Here is a 15,298-nt window from a genome sequence, read left to right on the forward strand (position 1 = left end):
ACAGACAGCGTCCGGATGGACTTAATTGAAATTTGGTGGTACAAACTTCTTTTATTTGTCAAAACACTAAGAATAATGTTTTTTTTATTAATTTTGTACTTATTACTTAAATACTTAAATATTCTAAAAGAAACATAACAATATTGTTTTATGTACTTTCACTTTCCACGTATAGTATAACTACTCTTTAAGATTAAGTACTGTGTATCTCAAAAACCAGAGCTAATAAAAATTTGTCATTGTTATTTTCGTTTTTATCACCCCAAAATTAGTAGAAATTGACTAATTTAGTGTAGGAAACATTCAAAAAATATTTTTTGTTGTGTTGTATTAGAACATATAACCTTTACAGAATCCCGTCAACAGATCCGACGTTTATGAGCCACATGGTGGGTCTCAATCATCGACCACATCCTATGCACTGAAAGCTATCAAAAACACGATTTGAAACTGATCTTTGAATGCTGAGCTCTGGTAGGATTCATGCCAATATTATATTTCTTCACTAGATACTCAATTCTAAAATAAACTGTCCGGAAATTCTTTCCCAAACAGATCTTCACATTCACACGTAACAAAAGATATTCGCCACTGAATACCACAGATGCATTTGAAGAAAGCATTCTTCCTTATCTAGAATTGTTTTAAATGGAAATGTGGTTGATATCGACTATATTTCAATTTGTCTCTATATAAATCTCACAGTAAATTTTGAATTGACATTTCCTTCTTTTACCTACATAATATTTATCATCACTGAGAATACTTTAGTCGCAGTCAATAGTACTACGTAGGTTTCATAACTTTGACTTTTTTTTACTTTTTTTCAAGTTTCAATGTTTTCAAATTTTGACATTCCTAAATGTCAAAAGTTAATAATATTGCAATAAAGACCTAAAACTCAACCAATGTTTTCATTATGACAAGTGACAACTGAATATCTGTTTGATCCCGATCTCGGAGCTAACCGATCACATATTTTTCCTCGTTCTCATAAATACCGAACACAGAGCAGATGTAACTGAGTCAACACATCTGCATTATTGAACACTACTACTGTTTTGAGTACCTTTACGTCGGGAGATAAGAGGCGCGGACTTTTGCCCCTTCCGGGTTTTTCTATGTGAACAAATTGTTCAATTCACATAGAAGCGGAGTTATTAGCACCGACTCTGTTTGAATCGGTGCTAATAAAGACTGACCATACACTCCGACTCACTGTGACTGATGTTTATTTCGTTATCTTTTTGTTTTAAGTACCTACTGAACATTAACGAATGTTCATTTTCACCACTGGAAAGTTAGGCTGGAAATACACTCATTCAATCAATGAACATGTAAATAGCTGGAAACAGAAACAATCTTTTATGATACTTCAACTACTTCCTGTTGACATTGAGTGATACTAAACATATGGTTTATAACTCGGATCAGATGGTTTCGTTTTGAAGAAGGAAACGTCAACGGACGCGAACACATTTTTGGTAATATTCAGGAAGTATCACGAGGACGAAAGTATCTGAAAAATTTGTTGAAAAACTATATGTTTTTCAAAAAGAATCCATAATTAGAAGAAGTAAAACTGCAAACTTTTTGGATATCCAAATCATTTTCAGATTCAGGAAATGAAACTAATTCTGAGAGAACTACGCTCCTATCGATGAGCTCTAGGAACGTCAAAAAATATTTGATGGTCGGAAATTGTGGAAAAAATTATTTCCATTAGGGATTGATGTCATCACAAATGATCTTCAACATGTTCAAATTTCGCAGGCTACGTATATTCGATTAGCGTTTTTTTCATTTTTTTATGTTGGTAAACTATACTATAATTCCAAAATAGTACGCACTAAATTCCCAGAAATAACTGACGTTTTGGCCTTAACCTGTTTCTTGCAGTGGTGTACGAAAATTATATTAAACAGACGAGGAAAAATGATGAGATAAAATACTTATATAGAATCACAAACTTGAAAGTAATTTTTTCGTTTGAACGCAATATTATTTCTGAAAATTTAGTCTACTATTATGGAATTGTAGTCTCAACATATGTTCACAGTTTCAGCTGTTCAGCATGTTTAGTTTGTTGATGTTAGAAGTGTTTTGTTTGTTTGGCGATTTTTTGCAATCGAAAAAAGTGGATCAAAGAATTTGCATCAAATGTTATGTTAAAAAAATGTGCACAAGCTTTTCACAGAAGGTTCTTGTCACATGATCGTACGGTCAATAAGGAGTATTATCTTGAAGTTTATACGCCGCTTGCGAGAAGCAATAATGCACCTACTCACTCGTCATTGCTTGTTCGTAATTTTTGTTCAAAAACAACACCGTTATCATTCCTCAGCCATCGTATTCACCAGATTTGGCCCCCTACGACTTTTTCCTGTTCCCAAAATTAAAGATACCCATGAAACCCATAAAAATCGAATCGCTGAATGAGCTCAAGGACATACCAAAAGGTGCACATCAGAACTGCTTAATTTTGGGACTCAACAAACTAAGCAGGTCAATATTTTCAAACAGCCAAGCTGCCAAAAGTGGCATCGAGACTAGCCCTGGAGTGCCATGAGAAACTGAAAACTGAACAGGAAGGTATTGACTATATACTGGGTGCCGGGACACTCAAATATCATCCTCAACTTCATTTATAGACCCTTAATCAGCTGGAGGGGAGGGTACCAAACTCTTTGGTACGCAACAATATTGGGAAATGTGTCTATGAGAAGTATAAAGAGAAAGAGTATTGAGAAAACTCACCCGGGGACATACTCGGGAAAACCTTTACATACATACATCGTTCGAGAAGAGAACCGAATATGATATGAATTGATTTGAAATTCCTGAAAGTATCTGTAAAAAATTTAAAAGATTAGCTGAAAAATAACAATTATATTGAGCAAAAAAACTGAAATTACAATGAAATAAAATGCAAGCAACAACAAAAAAATAAAAATAAAAAATTGAACTATTAACACGAGATGGAAAATAAAAACTTATCAACAAGAAATGAAAAATAAAAATTAAAAGATTCCAAACCAAGTTACTACACGACGTTTCGATTGTTAGTATCCACAATCATCTTTGAGTGATAACTGGACTTATTCCTCCGAGATCTAACTATTTATAGGTCATTAGAGCACTTTCATCTATCCCCTCTTCCCTCTCTCCGCTTCATCGGTTTTTAGCGGAAGCTGACCGTTTGGCGGGAGTTGGTAGTGTTCCGCTTGATTAGAGGTTTTCATATGTTACGTATCTCTACGCTAGTTTGACTAAATGCGTTGTTGGACAACATATACGCGGCTTTTTTGAATTTTCTCCTAAACCAGTGTTCTTCTTTGTGGATGATTTCAGCTTGAGCCCACTTGATGTTGTGTTGATGAGTCCAGACATGCTCTGCTATTCCTGATTTGCTGGTTTCTCCTCGATGTGTGTTTTTCTTGTGCTCGGCAATGCGAACTTTCAATGGCCTCTTAGTTTCACCAATGTATGATTCTCCGCACTCGCAGGATATCCGATAAATGCAATTCTTGGAATCGCAGAAAAGTAACAGTCAATATATCTAATTTTTTAAATAGTCGACAAGTTTCATCAAATTTGGAATTTGTTATTACTCTTATTGCCCTTTTTTCCATTATGAGAAATTTATCAACATGTACAAATCAATCCCATATAATAATAATATAGTACATAGTACAGTACAGAAGAGCATGGTAGATCATAAAAACAACCACTTCATTTATAATATCGTTGACATTTTTCAAAAGATGTCTGATGGAAACTAAGTTATTTCCGAGATTTATCATCTGATAATCCATGTGAGCTCACAATCAAATGTTAATCCCAAACGTTTCTCCGGTAAATTGTCCTCCAGAATTAAGTTGTGATTCAGTGTAATGAGTAACGCTTGTTTTTTTAAGAACAAAACACAAGCACTACAGGAAAGTTTTTAAGGCGCTCTCAGAGCGATGTCTGTGCGAAAGTAGCGATTCACATTGGATTTGAATCGCTGGAAATTAAATCCATTTGGTAAAACGTTCTCAGGAAGCGTATTCCAAATAATCGCAGTTCTCCAGATGAAAGAGTCCTTAAGCAGTGAAGTTCGAGGTGTACTGAGTTGAATCTCAAAACGATGAGTAGCCACAGTCCATCGCGTATTTCTGATATATACCGCTCTTGGTGGAATCAAATGTGCCAAGTCACTTGAACACTTCCCGTGAAAGTATCTATAGAAGAGCGACAAATCTCCAACCTTTCTTCGATCTGAGCTTTATAAAGCATCAAAAGTTGCTGAGGTGCTTTTGAGAGGCAGCCTTTGCAATTCCAATGACATGATTGTTCCAAGACATATTGGTGTCCATTTTAACCCCCCAACAAACGGAATTGTCTGAACTGACATCATTATATCCGGTAGAGACATTCATCTTCTTGGAGAAAACCGATGCCTGGGTTTTTGTGGCATTGAATTAAACCTGGTTACTTCCACCTCAATTCTAAATGACTTCTAGATCCTCGTTAAGACATGCAACCTCCTGCTGACATAACCTTATATTCATGATAAGAATAAGAATTTTCCATTGAAGCTAATAATGTGATATCATCAGCATATTCAACATGTTTCAACAATAATAAATAGTATGAGTCTTAGGATTGATCCCAGGGGAACCCTCATATAATTTGGTTTTTAGATAATACATTTCCATCTGAGATACACTGATACATTTCCGTCAGGTAAGTCTGAATGAAAGAAACAGCATTTGCTCCTATCACATAATTTTTTATTTTCATTAGGTTGTAAGTGAGGTTGTAGACTTTGCCTCTCAAAATCCATATTGATTGGAGCTCAATAGATTTCTTCTTTCTGAATAATCAATCAGTCTGATTTTATAGGCTGATTCAAGTAATTTTTAATTGAACTGGAATCAAGAAGATAGGTGGGTGATTACTGATAATGTTTCTTCGAAAAAAGTTGTTAGAATCTATCTTTCGAACAATCTCCTTGCCAACGTTACAGCATTCATAGAGGTTATTCGGTAAGATTTGGGGGATAGAAGGAGAGACTTTATGGGGTTTTATGAGTGATGATGCCATTTTTTGAGTATTTTTTGCGTTTTTTTTCATTTTTAATGGTAGCAGAAATATTTGTTACTCTAGTAAAATCTTTGATTTGCTGGTGTAGATTCAATTCAAATGCGTACCAAAAATTTGTTTTAAAATGAGCCCAAAACTACTGCAATTTCAAAATTGCTAAAAAAGGAGAAATTTTGATTTGATTCCGCCAGTTCAGCAGTAGATTCTACAAGAACACACTGATTTTTTTACAAAACATGGAAAATCGACAATAAGGGGTTAACAGAACCTAAAATGAGCCTAAGATTCTAAATATATTTTTATCTAACTTATAGCTGAATAATATTTTAGAAACATTATTTCCGCTTCTACCACATGTGCTTGTGGTAATCACCCAAAAATTCAATTCAATCAAGGAGCAAAAAGTTGTTCAATAGCGTATGAAGGAGCCAAAAATGAGCCTGAAATTATTGCAGAAAGTGAAGGATTTCGATTCGGTCCTACCAGTGTAATGGTAAAGCTAGCAGAACCCAGATATTTTTTTAGAAACAACAAATAGCAAATTGGCGATAGGGGGCAACAGGAGCCTAAACTCATGAAGTCACCTGATTCAACAAAATGCTTTGTCTGTGGTTGATTCTGCTAGCCTAACGTTAAGCTAGCAGAACCCACAATATCTTCGTTAATTGAAGAGCAAAAAAATCTGGAATATTGCCTAAATTAGCCTAAAATAAATATAAAAATTCAAAGTGGTTCTGCGAGCTTAACAGGGGCACCAAACAATCTAATCGACTTCGTTATAAGCCCCCCTTTGATGGAGTTTGAATTGGTTTCAATGTAGGGTTGAATAGACCTACTCACCTGTAACCGAACCTAACCCAACCACCTCTACAAGGGAATGAAAGTGACAAGGTTAAAAATATTTCCCCTCTCAAAATTGAATTTGGTGGGTCCAAGTGATTCTATTTCAACACCAACCATTACAAATCAGTCGTATTTTGTTTCCACTGACCTACCCTGTGATTGAATTGCCAGAGAAGGCTGAAAATAACTCAAGAGTATTTGAACAGTTTTCAAATCACATCGTGAGTCCGTTTCAAAAATATATTTTATAGTATACTATCGGAAAACGGTCTAATACAGTTAACTTGTTCTCACCGGGGAGAATGGAGGCTTATCCGCATTGAATATAAATAATGTAATCAGAGTTCAATTTCCTCTGATTTATTTTTTCTTACTGTAATTAACTGTACTCTTATCAAATCTAGGAAGAGACTTGAGAATTCTCTCTGTCTCTCTTTCTTTGTCACACTCACCCTCTTTTAACGAGCGCACGTCTAGTGGGCAAGACCATAAAATAATTTAGTAAGCTCATCCTATATTTGACAAGCTGTATCTTGGTGTATTTTCTCAGAAATATTTCTTAGAAATATTCTTTTTATCTTTGTTCTACTGCTCATAAACTTGATTCTTCTACATAGTTTCAAATAACAAAGTAAAAGCATTACTATTAGTATTTATTTAAAAATTGTCAATATTTCAAAATCAAAAGCTATATTTTCTAGTATCACAATGTTGGGCATGTGAAATGATGACGATAATGATGACAATATGCTTTATTGTGCAGTACTGTATAGTAAAGTGTATAATGACAAGTAAAATAGGTACAGTACAAACTCTATTAATTATTGAAATATTTATATGAAAGTGTGGAAATTGTAAAAAAAAAGCTTAATAACAAAGTTAAAAGAATAAATAGTAGAGCATATCAGAAGGAATTCTTCAAGATTGTAACAGGCTTTTTCTCCAAAAGGTACTCAACTTTTTTTTTAAATTCAATAAACAATAAGGAATTCCATTTTCTTGATTTCACCTGGTAAGAAATAATATATTTTACAGACATTGTAAATAAATGAGTCTTTAGAGGTGTATAAAGAAAATGAAATTTAATTTTTGAGAAAGAAAGTGTTTGGCTTTCTACTACTCCATCTCGGTCGGAAATTGATATTGTGTTCAGTTTATTCGCTGTTGTTATTATTGTTTTTAGTTTTCGTAGTTGGTTATTGTTGTTTGTTTTATTATTAAGTGATTAGAAAATGGGAGATGTAAAAAAAGACAATATTTGATGGATGTAGCCGTTACTACGTGGTGGGAAATCATAATGAAGAAAAGAGAAATGAAACTTTCTATGTTTTTTACCACTTTTATTTGTAACTAACAAATACAATTAACTTATTGTATACGTTTGAAAATGTCCGTAGAGGACAAAACTGCAGTAACGTTAGTTACAAATAAAAGTGGTAAAAAACATAGAAAGTTTGAAGACAATATTATATGAGCGCACGCCTATGGTAAAAAAACAAAATTGGCTCCGCACTTCTTTTCGAGGTCACCGAGAACTTTGTGAATACTGTTTCTAAAATATATATTACTTCTGCAGTTAATATTGTATGTGATTGAAATAGAGTTTACACATATATCTTATAAATCGTTTTTGTAGTGTAGAAATGCTGTTAAATAGACATCTGCTGCAACAACCCCAAAATGAAATTCAATACTTCGAGTGTATTTCAAATAAAGTGTAGTATACATTTTTATCAATAGAAAATTCTAATTTTATTGATATCATTTCAACTGCATAGCAACAAGGTTGTTAAATGTTCATGAAATTCTCTCTTTCTAAGGAAAACAGAACAAACTTACCCTGATACTGGAAGGTGGTAGATCATCTGTAGGTGACCCAAACTCCTTTAGGGTTCTTCGCGATTCCGGTTGAAATGTACCCGAAGCAGATTCACTTTGTAAAAGAGGCCTAGCTAGCTGCTGAACGTGTTGGGCTTTCCGCCTGAGGCCACGAACCTCTGCCAGCAAAGCTTCATACTGGGATACCGGTAATGACATCCCAATACACTACATACTGAAAAGATGATAAAGATGAATAAGATTTCTGTTCAACAGTTTCGGCTTCTAATGTGTAAATTCATTTTAATTGAATGGGTAGGATGAAAATAATACTTTACAATTCACACAACACTAACATTTGATGCTAACAGCTGTTTTGACACACTGTGTTATCTTCTGAGCGAATTGTGAACTTGTGTAAAGTTTAAACTCGTTTAGTCTTCCTCTGGAAGATGATCACTTGGTGTTCGAAACACTTATCGGGGTGTTAAAAAACCGGTTTGGTTTTTGGATAAAACTCCAGTAATATCATATATAGTTACTAACAAAAAACAAGTATAGAATTTGTGGTACTGGATATTTGTTTGTGAGCATCTGGAAATGGTTTTATATGCATTGCAATAATAAATCAGGAACATATACAGGGGAGAAATGCCACCGCACTATGGGATTCTATTGATTGAATTCCTCATTCAGCAATATCATCGACGACATGTGAGCTATTCAAAATCTCTAAACTGGTATTATGAGAAAAAATATTATTCACTTTCCACTTCGCTATCATTATCCAAAAATGTGGGAAGCTTCCAAAGAAAGGAAATAATTAACTTCAACTAATTGATTTTCGACTTTGTCTTCACAACATTTCAACTTTCTATTTGAATTGTCAAATTTACATATGGCTATTATTAGATAAAAAAAGCAAAAAATATTATCTTTTCAATTTGAATATTTTATACTTTCATTGAATTGCTATTAATTAGGATGTAGTTTCCAAAATTTAGTTAGAACATTGAACCATTCAAATAAAAATGAAAGTTTTTCCATGAAAAATCGTCAAATGTTTTCTCATGAATCAACTTTAACATTATGTTTATGGAACTGGATTTTTTTTTCATTTCATATAAGTTATGATTCCATGGTCATTATTGGTTATCATCAAAATTTAATCATTTAAATAAATGAGTACTTTTTAAAGTTAACAATTTGAGAGACTCGTAGACATTACTGTTTGTCAATTTACTATGAAAGATCAATGAATTCAACATTATTAGGGATTATATTTCTTTTTTTACAAAATTTATTTTTTCAAGTTGTGTGAAGTGAAAACTATATATTAAACACATTTGTTGTGTTACATAAAAGATATGTGAACAATAATTGAATTGGTTGAATTGCTGTATATTATTCGAGTGAAAAACTGAAATTTTGAAAAATTGAGAAAGTTTTTAAATTCACATTGATTCAATTACACATCTCCACATTTGAGATGTGTAATTAAATTATTATCGAAATTTTTTCGATCATATGTGAGATTAATAATTCATAATGGTATATTGAGAAATGAATTGTTTGAAAAACTAATTTCATGCATTTTTTGTAACTCAGAAATTTCGAGTGAAAAACTGAAATTTTGAAAAATTGAGAAAGTTTTTAAATTCACATTGATTTAATTACACATCTCCACATTTGAGATGTGTAATTAAATAATTATCTAAATTTTTTCGATCATATTGAGATTAATAATTCATAATAGTATATTGAGAAATAAATTGTTTGAAAAACTAATTTCATGCATTTTTTGTAACTCAGAAATTGGAATTATAAATTCAGTGTCTGGGGGCGGCAATTGAAAAATTCAAAACACTGGAAAGTTTCTTTTGTTCAGATAATGCACGAATATCAACCAAAACTACGGATGGAGCTAGTAGAACAGATAAATCTCACAACAAACGTATCACCACTCTACCTTAGCTGTCACCCAGTACTTTCAATTTTGTAAAAATAAATTTATAAATAGCAGGGATGTCAGGTAAGAGACATCTGGCACTTTCTGCTTACTGGGTTACACTTCATCCCTGAGTGTTCCTACAAAATTCATGTTAGAAGAGAATGAAACAAAAAGGGATATAGCAGCCCTTCAAAAATAAAAAAACACCAGAAGTCAAGAAAAATATTTTACTTGTTTTTTAATTCTTCTGCAAAGAATTTGAAAGAACTTACTGTTCATGCTTCCCTTAAAAAATTGCTTCATGAATATTTTGAAAAGTTGGTAGAAGTACTTGTACTTTTTATTGAGTGTTTATTTACCTGATGTCTTTTTGAGTTTCTCCGGGATTCATTACCGAGTTCATTGTCTATACTAATAATGGTTGCCAAAAACCTGGCCAAAACGTCTGACATGAGTAGGAACCTAAATAATTGACAAGTATTTTGTTAGGTTCTTCAGTTTTTTCATACAACTGTTCCTCCGCATATTCCCATCCGATACCTTTAGATAAGTACTTCCAGTAAAACCAAAAGTGACTTTGAATTCATTCATTAATGAATACCCCAAAATACATATTATTCCATGCTTCTAGAATTTATAAATATACTTATGCCCCTTTATCCAGATGTATTTAATAGATCATTTCACCGTACTGATTCGTAATATATTATAACCACCTCTGTAACTGTATTCTAACCACCATAAAAATGAATTATACCAAAGGACCATTTCTCATGTTTCTTATTTATTTTTCGAAAATGACTACTGTCTCTTATATGTCAAAGAAATTTTACTTAATAATGATCTAAAAACCGTATAAAAAGTGGTTCATTTACCATGATTCTCGGCGAAAAACTTCCTAGAATTCAGTTCCAGTGGTCTTCTCTTATTATAAAAACAAATTTCATAAAAAACAGTAGTGAAACATGTTTTACCCACCCGACTTCCACTTGCAAGTTACACAAAACATAGAACTTTTTTTATTTCTCATTTATTAGTCACTGTCACTGTCATAGGATACAAAACAATACAATGAATATGTTCCGTAAATCAACTTGGTTACTTTGGTTGGTTATTTCGTGTCCCGTAAATGTCATATTCCTGAAAAAATGGTAAATTTTTCCTGAAGTTTGGTTGATTATCTGTCACCGAAACGACCGATGTTTAGAGATCGGTGAGTCCGGTGAGTTGATTGTCACTTGTCATTCTTTTATTTTTTGTGGCTGTTTGCTCTTTGAAAGTTTGAATTTAACCCTATTTTATAGTTATTTTTCTGAAAGCACAATGGAAATTAATGTAAGTTTTATTTTTCATTACATTTGTACGGGAGTGTTTCGGATATCTATAGTATTCAAAAACAAGTAGAGGGGTTTATGTATTCATATTTTTTCAAAGCAGTTAACATCAGACGATATTGTTTCATCATTTCCCGATTCAGTATCATCAAATAAGGGAACATATGCGAGATAATTACTGGAACCTTTGATGTAGATATTTGATTCTTGAAACCGAAATTAACTCGATTTTTTTGTTTTCGAGTGTCATTGAATCAGCGTTGTAATAAAATTTGTTTCAATTTTTATTATTGTTTTCAGGAAGATCATATTCTGTTTTGTGGCCACTGCAATGTCGGAATTGGAAAATTGCCAGAAATCATTGCCAATGATATGATTGCAAATCATCCTTGTTTATCAAACTCAGAAAATGTCTGACTTTTCAACAAAAAATATATATTCTGATGCCATACCCGAGACCCCTCCAGATCCAAAAAATAATTTTGAATTGCCCCACCGTTCTAAGAATTCAGTAGCTATGACCAGTTCTAATAGTGTTACTGAAAAATCAATAAATGTTTTCGAGGGATGGACGGACAATATGGTTAAATTACTAGTCGCTACATATAGTAACCATAAAAGCAAATTTGATGGTCCAAAATTTACCAAAAAATAAAGGTTTGGAATTTAATAAGCCAGGATTTGATGGAAAAAAGGAGTCATTAAAAGTGGTATCAAATGTGATGAAAAGTGGCGTAACCTGATAAAAACATATGACAAAGTAAAGTTACATTTGAACACTTCAGGAGGGAATGAGATTGTATGGAAATTTTTTGATTTACAAAATATTTATTTTAAGGATCCTTATTTCGAACCAGTGGCGGTGGCAAGTACTAGTGGAATCAAGAGGAAGACAGGAGAAAATACTGAAGCGAGGAACCTATCACCAGGAGAGAGTAAAAGGCCAAAGAAATTAATATCTTCTCTAGAAATAGAAAATAGAAGACAAAAACGACACGATGAAAAGATGAGTTTGAAAAGAGAAATGTTCGAGTGGCTAAAAGAAAATCACCCGAAAAAAGACTAATTCTTATTTGTTTTCAAGTTATTTATTCCAAATGTGGATTCCAAAGAATACTTTTTTGTTTTAAATATTTTTTGTTGATTTTGAATATTTTTTATTTACTATATTTATAATGGTTTTTTATTTATGAGAAATATAGTTTTTTATGTGAATAAAACTACCATTTTCGAAATGCCTTTATTCTAAATCATTAGCCATTGTGGAAGAGATCTGAGATCATTCACTGAGTTCTTGACAAATCCTATTTCTTTTGACTCTTCCCATAAGTTGCCATGCTCTTTCTATTTGCTGAGGTATGTGGACATCCTCTTCCTCTTCATGATTTTCAATGTCATTAATAATAATATCTTGCACATCATTTTGTATAATACATATATTGTGCAGAACACAGCATGCAATAATATATGTAGGCCTCCACTGAGAGGAACGCACATCCAATAATTCACCATGACATCTGAATCTTTTTTTTAATAAGCCAAAGGCCCTTTCTATTGTACATCTTGCTCTAGATAATAGAAAATTATATTGTTTTTGGCTATGTGTTAGATGGCCATTGTCTTTATAGGGAGTCATTATTTCTGGAAAACAGGGATAAGCCTTGTCACCAATTAAATGGGTGTCATTTGGAAATTTCCCATCCTCTGTCATGAAACTCCAAATTTCACTTCTCCTTAAGACGCTAGCATCATGGTGTGCCCCGACTTCCCCTGCATAGCAGTGGGTGAACTTCAGGGTATTATCGCAGACTGCCTGCAACATTTAATGTTGAAATGATACTTTATTATCGCAGGACACGATTCCTGGAATATAACTTATTACCTGCAATATAATACTGGGATAAGATTTTCGGTTAACATATGAATTCCCATGGTTTTTGGGTTTCGGTATTTTTATGTGTGTCCCATCTATGGCACCAATTGTGTTGGGGAATCCCATTCGCTGAAATCCGTTTTTTACTTCCTCAAGATAATCATTCGTGGGCCATAATATAAAATTTGGGCCTATATATAATAGAGCTTCTGCAACTCGCCTTACAGTCCTCAAAGCAGTGGCTTTGCCAACGTTGAATCGTCCACAGATGGATCTATGAGGAAAGTATTCAGTAGATGTTTTTATTTATGTAATTAAATTAATAAGTACCTAAAGGAATCTGGTGTTCCGAAATACCATAAAGCTAAGCAGAGTTGAACTCTTGGGGTAATAGTATGTCGACCTTTATAATATTTGTCGATATTCTGTCAATTATCAATGACAAAATGTGATTAAAAGTGACCCTGTCCATCCTGAAGTTTTCTCGAAATTCTACGTCTGTGTAAAAATCCACTACTTCCTCCATAAAATGTCGGACTCTAGGTCGTGGCACTGTAAAACATTACCATTGTGATATTCTTCAAATTCAAATGAATTTAATAATACTCAAAACATTACCCATGATACCTCGAGCTCGCAACCCATCTTCCTCTTCGCTACTTGAACTATCACTCTCGGTGAGTAATTCGTTCAAAAAAAACATTGCTATATCCATAAAATAAAAATTGAGGTAACCCAAGAATCTTGTTGTATACAAATCAAGTCAACGCGTCAAAGCAAATCAAAGTGACAGTTGATAGAGTAAAATTGTCCCGTAAAAAACGTTCGTTGGTGCTAACCATAAACTGAAAAGTAATTACCAGTCCGGTGAGTCTGGGCGATTAACGGAACATACGCAATGTCTATTCTTATGGCAGTGTCATCCTTCGTGTACCACTGTCATTGAATCAGTCGGCGAGTTCTTGAAAGAAGTTGTGTGTTCCTTTTTTTATCGGACGAATTTTACCGATTAATTGTAATAGCTGCCAAATGACATCACTGATTAATTTGCGATAAAAATTATTTTTTGAGAAAAAAAACACCGTGACCGGAATCGACAAGTGACAGAATGCTATTATCGTCAAAAAAACATTTTGTCCAATAATAAAAGATAAAACTGGAAACTCTCTGGCGTAAAGAGAATCAAACAATTTCTGCGTCACACGTCGAGAAGAGTATTGCAGTTCTGATGATTGTGTAAAGAGTTTGTTTTGGATTTTCTGACATATTAACTGTCCTTTTCTACACATTTTAAAAATATAACTAAGTCTGCAAGCCGATTGCTAGGTTATTTAATTAGAAAATCATTTAATTTTACCAATGTACATTCCCTTAAAATTTTGTATTATAGTTCAGTTAGGCCCAAGTTGGAATTTGATGCAAGAATTTGCCATGGAGAATATCAGACTACATAATTCTTGCTAGAAAAAATTCAAAACAAATTTTTAACATACCTATATTATAAAAAGCATCATGTATATCCCGATTCTAATGTAATTAGAAAACTACCTATCTTAGACATGAATTCAAAATTCTATCTGTGGAAGATCGAAGGGTTCTTACCATTTTGATGCTTTTGTTTAAAATTAATAATAATAAAACTGATTCACCAACGTTACTTTCTTTATTGCGATTTAATGTGCCTCCAAGGAGAATGCGCTCTTCTGTTACATTTAATATCCCTGTTTTACATAGAACTACTAGATCTCCTCTTACAACCATGTGTCGACTAGCAAATTATTATAATAACAAAATCATTCATCTGGATTGGTCAATAACTCAAAATATGTTTAGAAACATTAAAATCAAACAAATTATTAATTTATCATCATAATGCTAACTGATTAAAATTACTACTCAAATAAATTTTGTTGTTTGTTAAATGGAAACTAATATTGTAAAAATCATAGTGTCAAGTTCACTTTTACTTTAATTTTCACTTTTATTTTTACTTTTATGTTTATTTTTCATGTTTATGGCTTGTAAATTAATATAAATTATTTTTAATATTATATATTTGTATATTTATCCATGTAATTAGACCGGTAGGTCTGTTTGGATACAAATAAATAAGTAAATTTGATAAATATTGATTTGCTACAAATACTAACAAACTCTTCCAGTTTTTGAGCAATATCACACCACCTCTCACAATATATACACCTCCAAAATACTTTTATAAAAAATTAACCAAAAGAACAATTTGTTAAAACTAAAGAAAATCTAGTTGTAAGTATACATACAAAAGGCGACTAATGCCTGATGACACAAATCATCCTTTTCACAATAATCACAGCATCATATATACAGAAAACTCAAAATTTTCAGATTTCTATGTTGATCACTGTTGAT

At 32.7% G+C, this 15,298-nt stretch overlaps 1 protein-coding gene and 1 long non-coding RNA gene across 5 annotated transcripts in view; one reads left to right on the forward strand and one right to left on the reverse strand.

Annotated features, from left to right (window-relative positions):
- The window catches only part of LOC111505255 (uncharacterized), a 95,315-nt gene extending 84,573 nt beyond the window's left edge, over positions 1 to 10,742 (reverse strand). For 2 of the 4 annotated variants that reach the window (XR_012465243.1, XM_074174280.1), the window contains exons 1-2: positions 10,576 to 10,725; positions 7,771 to 7,984 (exon numbers count right to left, since the gene is read on the reverse strand). Coding sequence is in view for 3 of the 4 variants with exons in the window: in XM_074174280.1 (XP_074030381.1) it covers positions 7,771 to 7,968 (198 nt within the window). In the remaining variant the exon portion in view is untranslated. Of the gene's footprint in view, positions 1 to 7,770; positions 7,985 to 10,059; positions 10,177 to 10,575 lie in introns of those variants that run through there. The other 2 variants (XM_074174282.1, XM_074174281.1) reach the window with 2 other exon arrangements.
- Positions 10,743 to 10,916: 174 nt separating this feature from the next.
- Positions 10,917 to 12,201, forward strand: LOC111505256 (uncharacterized). The gene is made up of 2 exons (XR_002722095.2): positions 10,917 to 11,035; positions 11,335 to 12,201. It is a non-coding gene; the product is annotated as an uncharacterized lncRNA (long non-coding RNA).
- Positions 12,202 to 15,298: the final 3,097 nt, after the last annotated feature.

The sequence above is a fragment of the Leptinotarsa decemlineata genome, unplaced genomic scaffold (assembly GCF_025532065.1).
Source record: "Leptinotarsa decemlineata unplaced genomic scaffold, Ldec_3_MD MMD2_tig00000576_RagTag_RagTag, whole genome shotgun sequence".
NCBI lineage: Eukaryota > Metazoa > Arthropoda > Insecta > Coleoptera > Chrysomelidae > Leptinotarsa > Leptinotarsa decemlineata.